At 39.9% G+C, this 12,695-nt stretch overlaps 1 protein-coding gene across 15 annotated transcripts in view; it reads right to left on the reverse strand.

Annotated features, from left to right (window-relative positions):
• The window catches only part of FANCD2 (FA complementation group D2), a 55,744-nt gene that overhangs the window by 33,700 nt on the left and 9,349 nt on the right, over positions 1–12,695 (reverse strand). For 7 of the 15 annotated variants that reach the window (XM_082344333.1, XM_082344332.1, XM_082344324.1 and 4 more), the window contains 9 exons: positions 12,169–12,247; positions 10,991–11,115; positions 9,884–9,971; positions 9,234–9,338; positions 7,646–7,746; positions 7,152–7,260; positions 6,891–6,926; positions 2,629–2,775; positions 593–727 (listed from right to left, as the gene is read on the reverse strand). In XM_082344333.1, coding sequence (XP_082200459.1) covers positions 593–727; positions 2,629–2,775; positions 6,891–6,926; positions 7,152–7,260; positions 7,646–7,746; positions 9,234–9,338; positions 9,884–9,971; positions 10,991–11,115; positions 12,169–12,247 — 925 coding nt within the window. The remainder of the gene's footprint in view (positions 1–592; positions 728–2,628; positions 2,776–6,890; positions 6,927–7,151; positions 7,261–7,645; positions 7,747–9,233; positions 9,339–9,883; positions 9,972–10,990; positions 11,116–12,168; positions 12,248–12,695) is intronic. The other 8 variants (XM_082344330.1, XM_082344331.1, XM_082344328.1 and 5 more) reach the window with 5 other exon arrangements.

The raw sequence follows: 12,695 nt of genomic DNA on the forward strand, positions 1-12,695 counted from the left end.
ATTCAAATGTGCTTTAATGTTGTTAATAAAGGTATAGCATATATAAACAATACAAAATAAGACACTTTGTTCTTTGTTTTCGTAATCACTTTCCATAAGTACAGCCCTCCCTGACTGGATATGTGCTACTAAATTTGGTGTCTCGTGTTCATGGGAATAGGGTTAGGCCCTCAGGCATTTCTCCTTCATTTCTTTTCCACCACACTTTTTTCTAGAGAACAACTCCAGGATCAACTGGCAGTTGATTATTTAGAGCTAAGTTTAAAACTGCCATTACTGTACTGTGAAAATTGCACGATAACCCCAGCCCTTTAAGCCAATGTTTGTTTGAAGCAGACTGGAGCTGGACCTTATTTTAGACTCAGAGAATTTTAAAGCTCAAAACACAGAGTTAGATCCTCAAGTCCAATCTCTTCATTTTGAGACTAGGACTAGAACTAAGTTTTCCCAACTCCCAGTTCAGAGTTCTTTCTCCTTCAATGCCTTCCAAACAAGAAGAAATAAAAACATCAGATCACATGCAAGTCACCTGGAATTGCATTTCTTTCCTTTTCCTTGTTCCCTCCTTCCCAAAATAAACATTTCAACATACCTGCTGGCAGTAAGTGTCAAAAAAGATAAATGCATATTTGTATATGAGACTGCCAAACAAAATTATGCTCTGGTCTAGGGAGTGCAACAAACTCTGCGCCAGTGACAAAACGGATGGACAAATATCCTTAAGAACCTTGAGGAGGGAAGAGTAGAGAGAAATGAAGCTGTGGGAGAAACTTAGTTATAGCATCTAGAGTTGCTATTGCTAACTCTTTTAAGATGTCAGAGTTCTCCCCAGTTCTCATTTTAACTTAAGGAACCTTAATTTTTGTTTTACTCAGAATAATCCTTCACCATTCTGAGTTTCTCTCAGGATCAGTGAGATTCAACATACGGATAAGAATTGACCTGTAAGCTCAAGGAAGTTAAACCACAAGCCTAATAGCTGGTAATCTGTTCCTATCTGCCCAGTTTGGAACTAGAATCCAGATCTTCTAAATCCCAATTTCCTCACTTAATCATACTGCCTCCCTGGGGATATAGCAGGTCTCCTCTGCCTTGGTTATGATTTGAAATCAGTCTATAAGGTTCAATGCTAATTAAACTGATTTCTTTTAAAGAACATCAAGAGGAGAACTGATCATGTCCTACCAAGAAGGTAGTAGGTGGACATTAATGGAACCAGAATAAATAATCAGTTATTAAGTCCAGTTTCTTTACTGATATCATCACAATTTAAAAAAAAATCTTAAATTAAGCACTGAAATTGGTATAATGCTTTACTGAGGAAAATGCAATAAAAAATTATATATGGTTTCTGCCCTATGCAAAATTATAGCCCAAAACATGTATCATAGCAGAAATAAGCAAAGAACTGTAAGATAAAATAATACAAACTTTAAATCCATTCCTAAATATAAAGTCTATTTATGTATGTATGTATGTATGTATGTATGTATGTATGTATGTACGTATTTATGGCTGCACTGGGTCTTTGTTCCTGCGCACAGGCTTTCTCTAGTTGCAGCGAGTGGATGCTACTCTTTGTTGCGGTGCGCAGGCTTCTCATTGTGGTGGCTTCTCTTGTTGTGGAGCTCGGGCTCTAGGCACGAGGGCTTCAGTAGCTGTGGCTTGCTGGTTCTAGAGCACAGGCTCCGTAGTTGCGGCGCACGGGCTTAGTTGCTCTGTGGCATGTGGGATCTTCCCGGACCAGGGCTCGAACCCGTGTCCCCTGCATTGGCAAGCAGATCCTTAACCACTGTGCCACCAGGGAAGCCCATAAATATAAAGTCTTAAGACGCAACTACATATTCTCATTAGATCCTAACTCAGGTCCTAAACCTCTGGTTCACCCAGTTTTCTAAGAAGGTATATACACTATTAATATCCTGAATATTCACCTGGAAAACACCATTCCTAGATTATAAAATTCCAATTCAAATGGTTTATATTTCAACAGGAATGATCATCTCAGGGTCATAGTGTTGAATGGCTAAATAGTGATGGTTCAATAGATACAAAATTATGTCTCTATTACCATTCCTTTGATCCTGTTATACTCAGGAGTTTTTAGAAACTACTTAAAACAGGATACAGAAGGCAAGTTTATCAAAGTTGCAGATCATAGAGAGCTAGACAATTAAAATGATTAACATAAAATTAAGATTCAAAAGTCTCAATGGGCTTGAACAATGGGCTGAAACTAATAAGATGACATTTTATAAGGGAGCTGTAAAAGTTTTCTATTCTGGGTTAAAAATAAAGCTATATAAGTATGTCATTAGAAGACCTGAATTGCAATATTTCCTATAAAAAAAGAATTTGGGGTTGAGTCTAGTAAGTTCAACATAAACCAATCTTGTGACTTTTTTGCTAAAAACATGAAAACCGATCTTAGTTTGATTTGATTAACATCATAATGTCTCAGTCAAGGTAAGTAATAATCCTACTATGTTTTGAAATATACTGAGCTCCCTGCCAAACATCTACACCCAGCAAAGCTGGTAGTGTCATGATTCCCATACTGAGTAGGAAAGGTTAAAACGACCTCTCTAAAATTTTAAGACTAATGTTGCCTGATTCTCTGACACTTACCACGTAATGAACATAGAATGTACTCTGTAGCAGCTGTTCTTCAAAGCAGCCTGATCGAATCTTATTTCTTAGCACCCTCTCAATGTACTTCTTTGTCTGAGTGTTGGTGCTATAGATGATGAAGAGCATTGCCAGGTCAAGAATCTGCTGTCAATAAATATGCAACAACACGAAAACAGTTTAATAAATCAGTACATTTACTACAACAAAACAGCAGCTCTCAACTTTTTCCCATTTAAAACAAAGAATTCTCATTTGCTCAACATCCTCTCATGGGAGCACCTATGTTTTCATAAAACCCAGAAATATTTTTTAGAGAAATAAAGTGCCACAACTATTAACCACTGGTACCTTTTAAAAAAATATTGGAATACAAGCAAAAGTAGTATTATTACAGAAATAACTTTGAATAGCCTCACATTTATTATGGAAAAAAAGATTAAGTCTCTTGCCAACTTCAGTATAAATTTTCATTATTATTAGGAAAATTACTTTGTGAAAAGTTGTAAAGTCTGTAAATGTCTGTCAAAATGAAAAAGGTTATATAAATTATGATGGTCATTTTCAGCACATTATATGGCCATTAAAAATGAGATAGGGGGGCTTCCCTGGTGGCGCAGTGGTTGAGAATCTGCCTGCCAATGCAGGGGACACGGGTTCGAGCCCTGGTCTGGGAAGATCCCACATGCCATGGAGCAACTGGGCCCGTGAGCCACAATTACTGAGCCTGCGTGTCTGGAGCCTGTGCTCCGCAACAAGAGAGGCCGCGATGGTGAGAGGCCCGCGCACCGCGATGAAGAGTGGTCCCCACTTGCCGCAACTAGAGAAAGCCCTCACACAGAAACGAAGACTCAACACAGTCATAAATAAATAAATAAAAGAACGTGAATTTCTTTAAAAAAAAAAAAAAAAAAAAAAATGAGATAGGGGACTTCCCTGGTGGCACAGTGGTTAAGAATCAGCCTGCCAATGCAGGGGACACGGGTTTGAGCCCTGGTCTGGGAAGATCCCACATGCTGCAGAGCAACTAAGCCCGTGCACCACAACTACTGAAGCCCGCGCACCTAGAACCTTTGCTCCGCAACAGGAGAAGCCACCGCAATGAGAAGCCCACGCACCACAACAAAGACCCATTGCAGGCAAGAATCAACAATTAAATACATTTATTTATTTAATTATTTATTAAAAAAAGAGAGAGAGAGAGAGATAGGCTAGAGACTTCCCTGGTGGTCCAGCGGTTAAGATTCCACGCTTCCAATACAGGGGGTGCGGGTAAGGAAACAGATCTCACATGCCGTGTGGTGCGCCCCCAAAAAATATTTTTTTTAATTAAAAAATTTAAAAATATTTAAAAAAATGAGATAGGCTATATTTTTTGACAAAGACATTCACAACATATTGTGAAGCAAAAGAAAGCAACCTGCAATAATCATAGTAATTCTATTTTTGTAAAAACAATATACAAGTACAAATGTGTATAAGAGTGAGTGTGCCTGCACTTGCACACACATACAACTTGTATATGAATAGGAAAAAATCTGGAAGAATGATTATCCATGAAGAGTGGCACAGAGAGTGGAAGTAAACTTTATTTTACACATATTTAGATTACTTGTGGGTTTTTTTTCTCCCCAATTAGCTTGTATTACCTATGTTTAAAAAAAAAAAAAGAGGGACTTCCCTGGTGGTCCAGTGGTTAAGAATCTGCCGTCCAATGCAGGGGATGCAGGTTCGATCTGTGGTCAGGGAACTAAGATCCCATATGCCACAGGGCAACTAAGCCTGCGTGCTGCCAAGTACTGAGCCCAATGCGCTCTAGAGCCCATGCGCCACAACTACTAAGCCTGCACACCACAACTAGAGAGCCCAAGGGCTGCAGCTGCTGAGCCTGTGTGCCAAAACTAGAGAGAAGACCTCACGACACAACAAAAGATGCTGCATGCCGCAACTAAGACCCGACGTAGCCAAATAAATAAATAAAGAGTTACAGCTGCCAAGTAACAGAAAAATATTTTTAAAAAAAGAGAGAGAGAGAGAGACAGAGAAGTTAAAAAGTCAAGCAGGACAAAACAGAAAAACACAAATTACTTGGAACTCACACAACTCAAAAGCAAAAAAACAAACAATCCAATTAAAAGATGGACAGGGAATCTGAATAGAAATTTTTCCAAAGAAGACATACAGATAGCCAACCTCCACGTAATGATGTTCAACATCACTAATCATCAGGGAAACGCAAATCAAAACCACAATGAGATACCACTTCGCACCTGTCAGGACGGCTATCATCAAAAGGACAAAAAATAACATATGTCGGCAAGGATGTAGAGAAGAGGGAACCCTTGTGCACTGTTGGTGGAAATGTAAGTTGATGCAACCACTATGGAAAACGGTATGGTGGTTCCTCAAAAAAATAAAAATAGAATTACTATAGATCCAGCAATTCCACTTCTGGCTACGTATCTGAAGAAAACAAAAAACACTAATTCGCAAAGATATCTGCACCCCATGTTCATTAGAGCATTATTTACAATAGCCAAGACATGGAAACAACCCAAGTGTCCACTGATGGAATGGATAAAGAAAATGTGATATAAACACACACACTCTCTCTAGATTATTCAACCATAAAAAAGAACGAATCTTGCTATTGGCAACAACATGGATGAACCCTGAAGGCATTATGCTAAGTGAAATAAGTCAGACAGAGAAAGACAAATAGTGTATGATTTCAATTATATGTGGAATCTAAAAAATAAAACAAACAAAAATGAACTCACAAATACAGAGAACAGATTGGTGGTTGCCAGAGGTAGGGGTAGGGAGTTGGTAAAGGGGGCCAAAAGGTACAAATTTCAGTTATAAAATAAATAAGTCATGGGGGTGTAATGTACAGCATGGTGAATATAGTTAATAATACTGTATTGCACATTTGAAAGTTACTAAGGGAGTAGACCTTAAAAGTTCTCATCACAAGTAAAAAAATAACGGTAGCTATGTATGGTGATGGACATTAACGACTTATTGTGGTGATCATTTTGCAATATATACAAGTAACAGATCATTACATTGTACACCTGAAACTAATATAAAATGTCAATATCTCAATTAATGAGAAAAGATATTTTAATAAATGTTAGATGTTCTAATTAATAAAAGCAAAAACAATAAATTACTTGAGACATCCTTTCACTGAAGGCCCAACTCAGACACCAAAATCGTGACAGATTATAGCAGAACAGAATACAGTTATTAAAAATGACAATAAAAGGACTGCCCTCGCGGTCCAGTGGTTAAGACTCCATGCTCCCAATCCGGGGGCATGGGTTCAATCCCTGGTTGGGGAAGATCCTGCATGTGGCGTGGCACGGCCGAAAAAAAAAAAAAGACAATAAATACAATGCAGAAGCGTGCAAAATGTTTATGACACAATGTGAAGAGAAAAAAAATCCAGAATACAAAATTATATTTATACAATGATCAGAAATGTGTAAAAACAGCTATGCAGGAGGTCAAGGGTTATGCAATAATAAAACCGTTGTCTTGGATATTTTGATTCCCTACCCACCCACAACCTGGCAACCACAAAAAATTATTGAGTTTTTCATTGTTTTATTCAGTATCACAGCAGCTTTTAAAATAGTCATCCAACAACTGGAAAATCCAACTAACAAAACTCTACAAAACAAGAGATTCCAACTAAAGAAAATCCTTAAAGGGAACCAATCAGTACACAAGAAATTCAATCATCTGTCTTCTTGACTGAAGAAAGTATCTCCAGATTTAAGACAGATTCAGTACCACTGCCCTGAGAGTAGATAGACTATTTGATTCAGTTCTGTCAGGTAAAGGAAAGTGAAACATGAAATGCCACTATCTTGACAATTCCATGTGGTGGGAGGAAGGGCAATCAGACAGACAGAGGGGCCTGAATACCTAACTCATGACCCAGGTGACTCTAGTCCTCACCTCCTCATGGGAGGGGGACTCAGCTTCTTTGACTGCAACTCACTATGCCTGTTTGGAATGTTACTATTTCCCCTTATGGATATTTTATTTCATTTTACTGCCAGAATAAAGACCATCTGGCAAGTCACCCCTTCAGACCATCTTCCTCAGGCAGCTAATGTTTATTAGAGCAGCTACGAAAGTCACAGAAGGGATGACTGGAAGGAGCCAGAGAAAACAGCAGGAAGGAAAGCCAGCAAATATCACTAATTTTACATCTGCAATACTTAAAATTCATAGTACATGAACATTACCTTGTGTTCCGACACTGAGGTGGTGTTTTCAATTGCCTGTAAAAACAAGGGTTACAAAAATATTACAACACATAAGAACACCTTTCGCCTTATTCAGCATGCTCTGTTCTCTTATCTGAGAACCAATCTGCCCATCTGGCAACCATCATCTATTATTTCTACTTGACTGACTTTTAAGACTTTTATTTCAACTATCTTTACTTACACATCTGTCACTGATTGCCACCCATTTCTTCCTCAATGTTTAAAGATCTCACTCACCTTAATCCAGGCTTCTGAAACGATTTTCTCATATCTAACAGCTGACTTTATTACGTCAAAGAGAAGAATAACACAGTCTTGACCGCTGTTTTCTTGATTTCCTGAAGAACTACAAGTAGCAGAGGGAAAAAAAAATCATTCTTCCACTTACCAGAGGAACCTGTAAGATCTGGGTTCCTGCTTACTAGCCATGTGCCTTAAAACAAGTCACAACTTCATGTGTACAATGGCTAGTAAAATTGTACTGCAGTCTATCTGGAATTGATCTGCAGAGCAAAGGGAATACACACACACACACACATATACACACATACAGATACTTACACATAGAAATATGATTTGAAAAACTGTATAGTAGTACATGATTGTAATACTACTACCACTATTTGTAGTTGTTAAGTATTAAGATCTTCTGTCCTGGCTTCAGGATAAATGTCAGAAAACTTTCCTTGCCTATGTGAGAAAAAGGGTGATAACTGTCCATGAGTTTATACCTCGTTTGTCCTTTATTTTTCAACTTGCTTTGAGAAGCCTGCAACCATGATGGCAAAATACAATGCTGCAGATCCAAATTCTCCCGAAGCTCAGAAATTACCTATGGCAAATAAATATTAGCTATGTGTTCTGCTCATTCACAGCAGATAGGCACAATCTATTCTTTCAATAGAAAAACCGTAACTTTCTCCTGAAAGACTGAGGAAGAAGTATTAAATTAAATGTATTGTTGGGACTTCCCTGGTGATCCAGTGGTTGAGAATCCGCCTTCCATTGCAGGGGACACAGGTCTGATCCCTGGTCGGGGAGGTAAGATCCCATATGTCACGGGGCAACTAAGCCCGTGTGCCGCAACTACTGAGACCACACACCCTGGAGCCCGTGCATCACAACCACAGAGAAGCCCACGTGCCCCAAGAGAAGAGCCCACGTGCCACAACGAAAGATCCTATGTGCTGCAACTAAGACCTGACACAGACAAAAATAAATAAAATAAAGTGTTTTACTTACTTAACTAATTAAATGTATTGTTAAACAAGGCATTTTGAAAAAGGCAGCTGATGAAAATAGCTAATGTGAGTATAGTATGCCATGTTATTTACTTTATTATTTTTTAAAATATTTATTTATTTATTATTTTTGGCTGCATCAGGTCTTAGTTGTGGTACGTGGGATCTTTTGTTGCAGCACGTGGGATCTTTCGTTGTGGCGTGCAGGCTTCTCTCTAGCTGTGGTGCTCGGGCTCCAGAGCGCATGGGCTCTGTAGTTGTGGCACTCGGGCTCTGTAGTTGCAGCACATGGGCTTTCTAGTTGTGGTGCGTGGGCTCAGTAGTTGTGGCACATGGGCTTAGCTGCCCTGTGGCACATGGGATCTTAGTTCCCCAAAAGGGATTGAACCCGTGTCCCCTGCATTGGAAGGTGGATTCATAACCATTGGACCACCAGGGAAGTCCCCGTCATGCTCTTTAAAATTTCAGAATTCCGGGCTTCCCTGGTGGCGCAGTGGTTGAGAATCTGCCTGCTAATGCAGGGGACACGTGTTCGAGCCCTGGTCCGGGAGGATCCCACATGCCACGGAGCAACTGGGCCCGTGAGCCACGACTGCTGAGCCTGTGCGTCTGCAGCCTGTGCTCCGCAACGAGAGAGGCCGCGATGGTGAGAGGCCCGCGCACCGCGATGAAGAGCGGCCCCCACTTGCCGCAACTAGAGAAAGCCCTCGCACAGAAACGAAGACCCAACATAGCAATCAATCAATCAATCAATAAATCTTTAAAAAAAAAAAAAAAATTTCAGAATTCCTTCAGGCATTACACTGAAATAGCAAATATAACCTGTAGCAGCTTATACAGAACAACAAGTCTGGGTAGTAGCTCCATTCTCTCCCCTGCTGGATTAATCAGCATTATCAATTAGTTTTGGGACGGAGACGAGCAATTAGAACTGATTAATTTAAATGATTTATCTTGATGTATCTTCCTCAAGGTTAGTCTTTTTTTGACTTCTGAGTCTCACAAGGGCACCACTGCTACCCCCTGTACCTGCTAGGATCTAGCTGCCTACAGCGTTTGTTGGGAAACAGTAGGGTACCTCAAGTGCATCCGTGGCTGTTATGGAATGAAGAATGAACTTGATGATCATAGGTAAATCGTCCAACATGACAGATGACAGCTTACCCATCACTAACTTGCGGACCTAAACATAAAAAGCACAAAAACCTTACATATTTTCATGTTAATGCCTCAATCTAGTACTGACTCGTTAGGTAAAATTAGAAAAATTATTTCTCTCACTCAGTTTTCTCACTTGTAATTTTGGAAGAAAAACGTCTCATTTTATTTTTTTTCCAAATTACAAGCTTTCAATTGTTAACGCTACAGCTTCTTCAAAAACAGACAGGTGATAAACGTGAAAGTCTTCTTCTCTTAATTTTGGAGCCTGAATTTTCCACTGGTTAGAGGAAGGCATAAAAAGTTGTTATTCCTATGGGAGCAGTTTGTAACTATACAGGCAATACAGAAGATTTCCACTAAAACATACTGATTAAAAATGAGCAGTTAGTCTATCATAGTATGGCATATGAAATTCACTGAAAAGAAAAAAGAGAGCAAATGTCATTCAGCATTGTTTCAAAATGAAATTTTCATTATACGCGATTGATCCAAGGCAATGACTGACTGACATTGGTTCTGGGAAGCGAGCAAGCTGGCGCTCTTTCTGGAGAGCAGAGTCCTCCCTACCTTAGTCAGGAGCTTCGGCTCAAGTCGGAGGCTAGACAGGACATCCAGGATGGGGACAGTGAGCAGAGTATTCTCTGTTAGAAGGTCACTGTGAATAGTAGAAAGAGAGAAGGTGTGCAAATTTTAACAGAGCTGGGCAAATAATGACGGGAAAATCACTTTTACACACCTAATCCTAAGCCAGACTTCATACTCATGACACATACACGGGTCTACTCAAATATATACTCATTATTAGAAAAGAAAGAAAGTATACAGATCTACTCAAATATACATTCATTGGGGCTTCCCTGGTGGCACAGTGGTTAAGAATCCGCCTGCCACTGCAGGGGACACAGGTTTGAGCCCTGGTCCGGGAAGATCCCACATGCCACAGAGCAACTAAGCCCGTGCGCCACAACTACTAAGCCTGCGCTCTAAAGCTCGCAAGCCACAATTACTGAGCTCGCGTGCCACAACTACTAAAGCCCGCACACCTAGAGCCTGTGCTCCGCAGGAAGAGAAGCCACCACAATGAGAAGCCCACGCACTGCAACGAAGACGCAACACAGTCAAAAATAAATAAATTAATTAATTGTTAAAACCAGGGAGTTCCCTGGTGGCGCAGTTGTTAAGAATCCGCCTGCCAATGCAGGGGACAAGGGTTCGATCAGTGGTCCAGGAAGATCCCACGTCGCGGAGCCACTAAGCCCACATGCTGCAACTACTGAGCCCACGCACCACAACTACTGAAACCTGTGCACTCTAGGGCCCAGGTGCCACAACTACTGAGCCTTTGTGCTGCAACTACTGAAGCCTGCGTGCCTAGAGCCTGTGCCCAGCAACAAGAGAAGCCACCGTAATGAGAAGCCCGTGCACCGCAACGAAGAGTAGCCCCCGCTCGCTGCAACTAGAGAAAGCCCACGCGCAGCAACAAAGACACAACGCAGCCAAAAAAAAAAAAAACACTCATTATTAGAAAAGCAAGTCAAATTCCATACCCTAGAAAGATGGGTATCATCCTCTTTTATAAAATAAGAAACACATTATTACTACTCTTTTTATACTGCAGTGATAAGGCTCCCAAAGTGAAGTCTTGCTCAAGATGCCAACGAGGTGCTTACCCACCTGAGTTCTTTCCCCACATCAGCATGCTGGGAATCCCCTAGGATCTCAGGTAGGCTGGTGACAAAGTCATGCTGCAGGTACACTGGAGCAATACTGATCAGCTGCATGATCTTGGTGGTGAGATCCTGCAGTGGAGGAGACTATTAGAATTGTAACACTACCCAGAATAGAGAAAGACTTCCTACTCATGAAAAGTAGAGCTAGAATTATTTTGTGTACAATATGACAACTACACACACACTCAAGCTCAAAGCCTAAAATCAGAGGTAAGTGACCCAGAGATTTTCACACATGAGATGGTACATAGAAAAAAATAGGCTGGATGGCATATTATTTAATACCTTTTTTTTTTTTTTTAATTTTTTGGCTGCACCGAGCAGCTTGTGAGATATTAGTTCCCCGACCAGGGACTGGACCCAGGCCCCTGGCAGGGAGAGTGCAGAGTCTTAACCACTGGACTGCTAGGGAAGTCCAACAATTGGGGGTTCTTTTGCTTTTTTTTTTTTCCCTTTTCTACTGTCTTTATTTCACTTAATCTTCACAACTGTATTCCCATTTTTAAAATGTAGGGATATGTGTTGCTCAAGGATACACAATTAATAAGTGGCAGGCCCAAAATTCCAGCCCAGATGAGATTCCAAAACTCATGTTCTTCCAAATAAAGATTGAGCCTTTGAATGTCTGACAAAAATTAGTAGAATGATTTAAGAACTCTGAAAAGAAATGGGCCTTAAGCAATAGGCTCAGAACAGATTCAACTTTACCAAGGTGCTTAGTAACAAGTAACATAATCCCAAAGAAATTTTCCTCAATGTGTAATTAAAATAACACATTTGCAGTGAAGTAGGATGGTTTCGGATCTCATTGCTTTTGGGAAATAAAACATAATAATAATCTCTGTACTTTGAGAAGTTAATGAATTCCTTCCAAATATTTAATTTATTTAATAAATGACATCCAGTCATCATGATTAGATACATTTCTTATTTTAGAGAAATTTAATGGGTGAAATAACCATGGTTTTCAAATTATTAAAGCTAAAAAAGATAATGGATAGAAAAATATGAATTTTTTGTTTAGAAAGGAAAAAATAACATGCAAATGCCAAAAGTTTAGTTGTTAAGTGTGGAAAACATACTCTCTATGAATCCAAGAGACAGAAAAAGTCCCCAACTTACCTTACTATCCACAACTCTGTCAAGCCACTTCAGTTGATTGATGATGAGTCGAGGCATGTTGAGTCCATCACTGTTCACGCTGAATGTTAGGATGGATGAGAAGTCAGGAACGTAGCCTTTCTGACTTACACAGCAGCAAGCATTAATACTGCATGTAACATTTTCAGCCATTCAGTTAACATTTACTAAACACCTACCATGCGTTGCACACTGTGCTAAACACACAGGTAATACAAAAAAAAGCATGAGACATATGCTTATGTATGTTGAGACAGATGTCTGGAAGAAGACGCACTAAACTGTTAGTGGCTATATCTGGGGAGGGTTTAGAGAGGGGAAGAAAGGTCTGGAGAGTATCTCTTAAAATATATGAACAATTAAAAAAAATAAAGGTAACAAACTTTAACAAATTGAGTAAGATAAATTGTTTTTAAAGGTAAACAACTGGGACTTCCCTGGTGGTGCAGTGGTTAAGAATCCACCTGCCGGGCTTCCCTGGTGGCGCAGTGGTTGAGAGTCTGCCTGCC

Source organism: Balaenoptera borealis (genome assembly GCF_965194805.1).
Source record: "Balaenoptera borealis genome assembly, chromosome: 12".
NCBI lineage: Eukaryota > Metazoa > Chordata > Mammalia > Artiodactyla > Balaenopteridae > Balaenoptera > Balaenoptera borealis.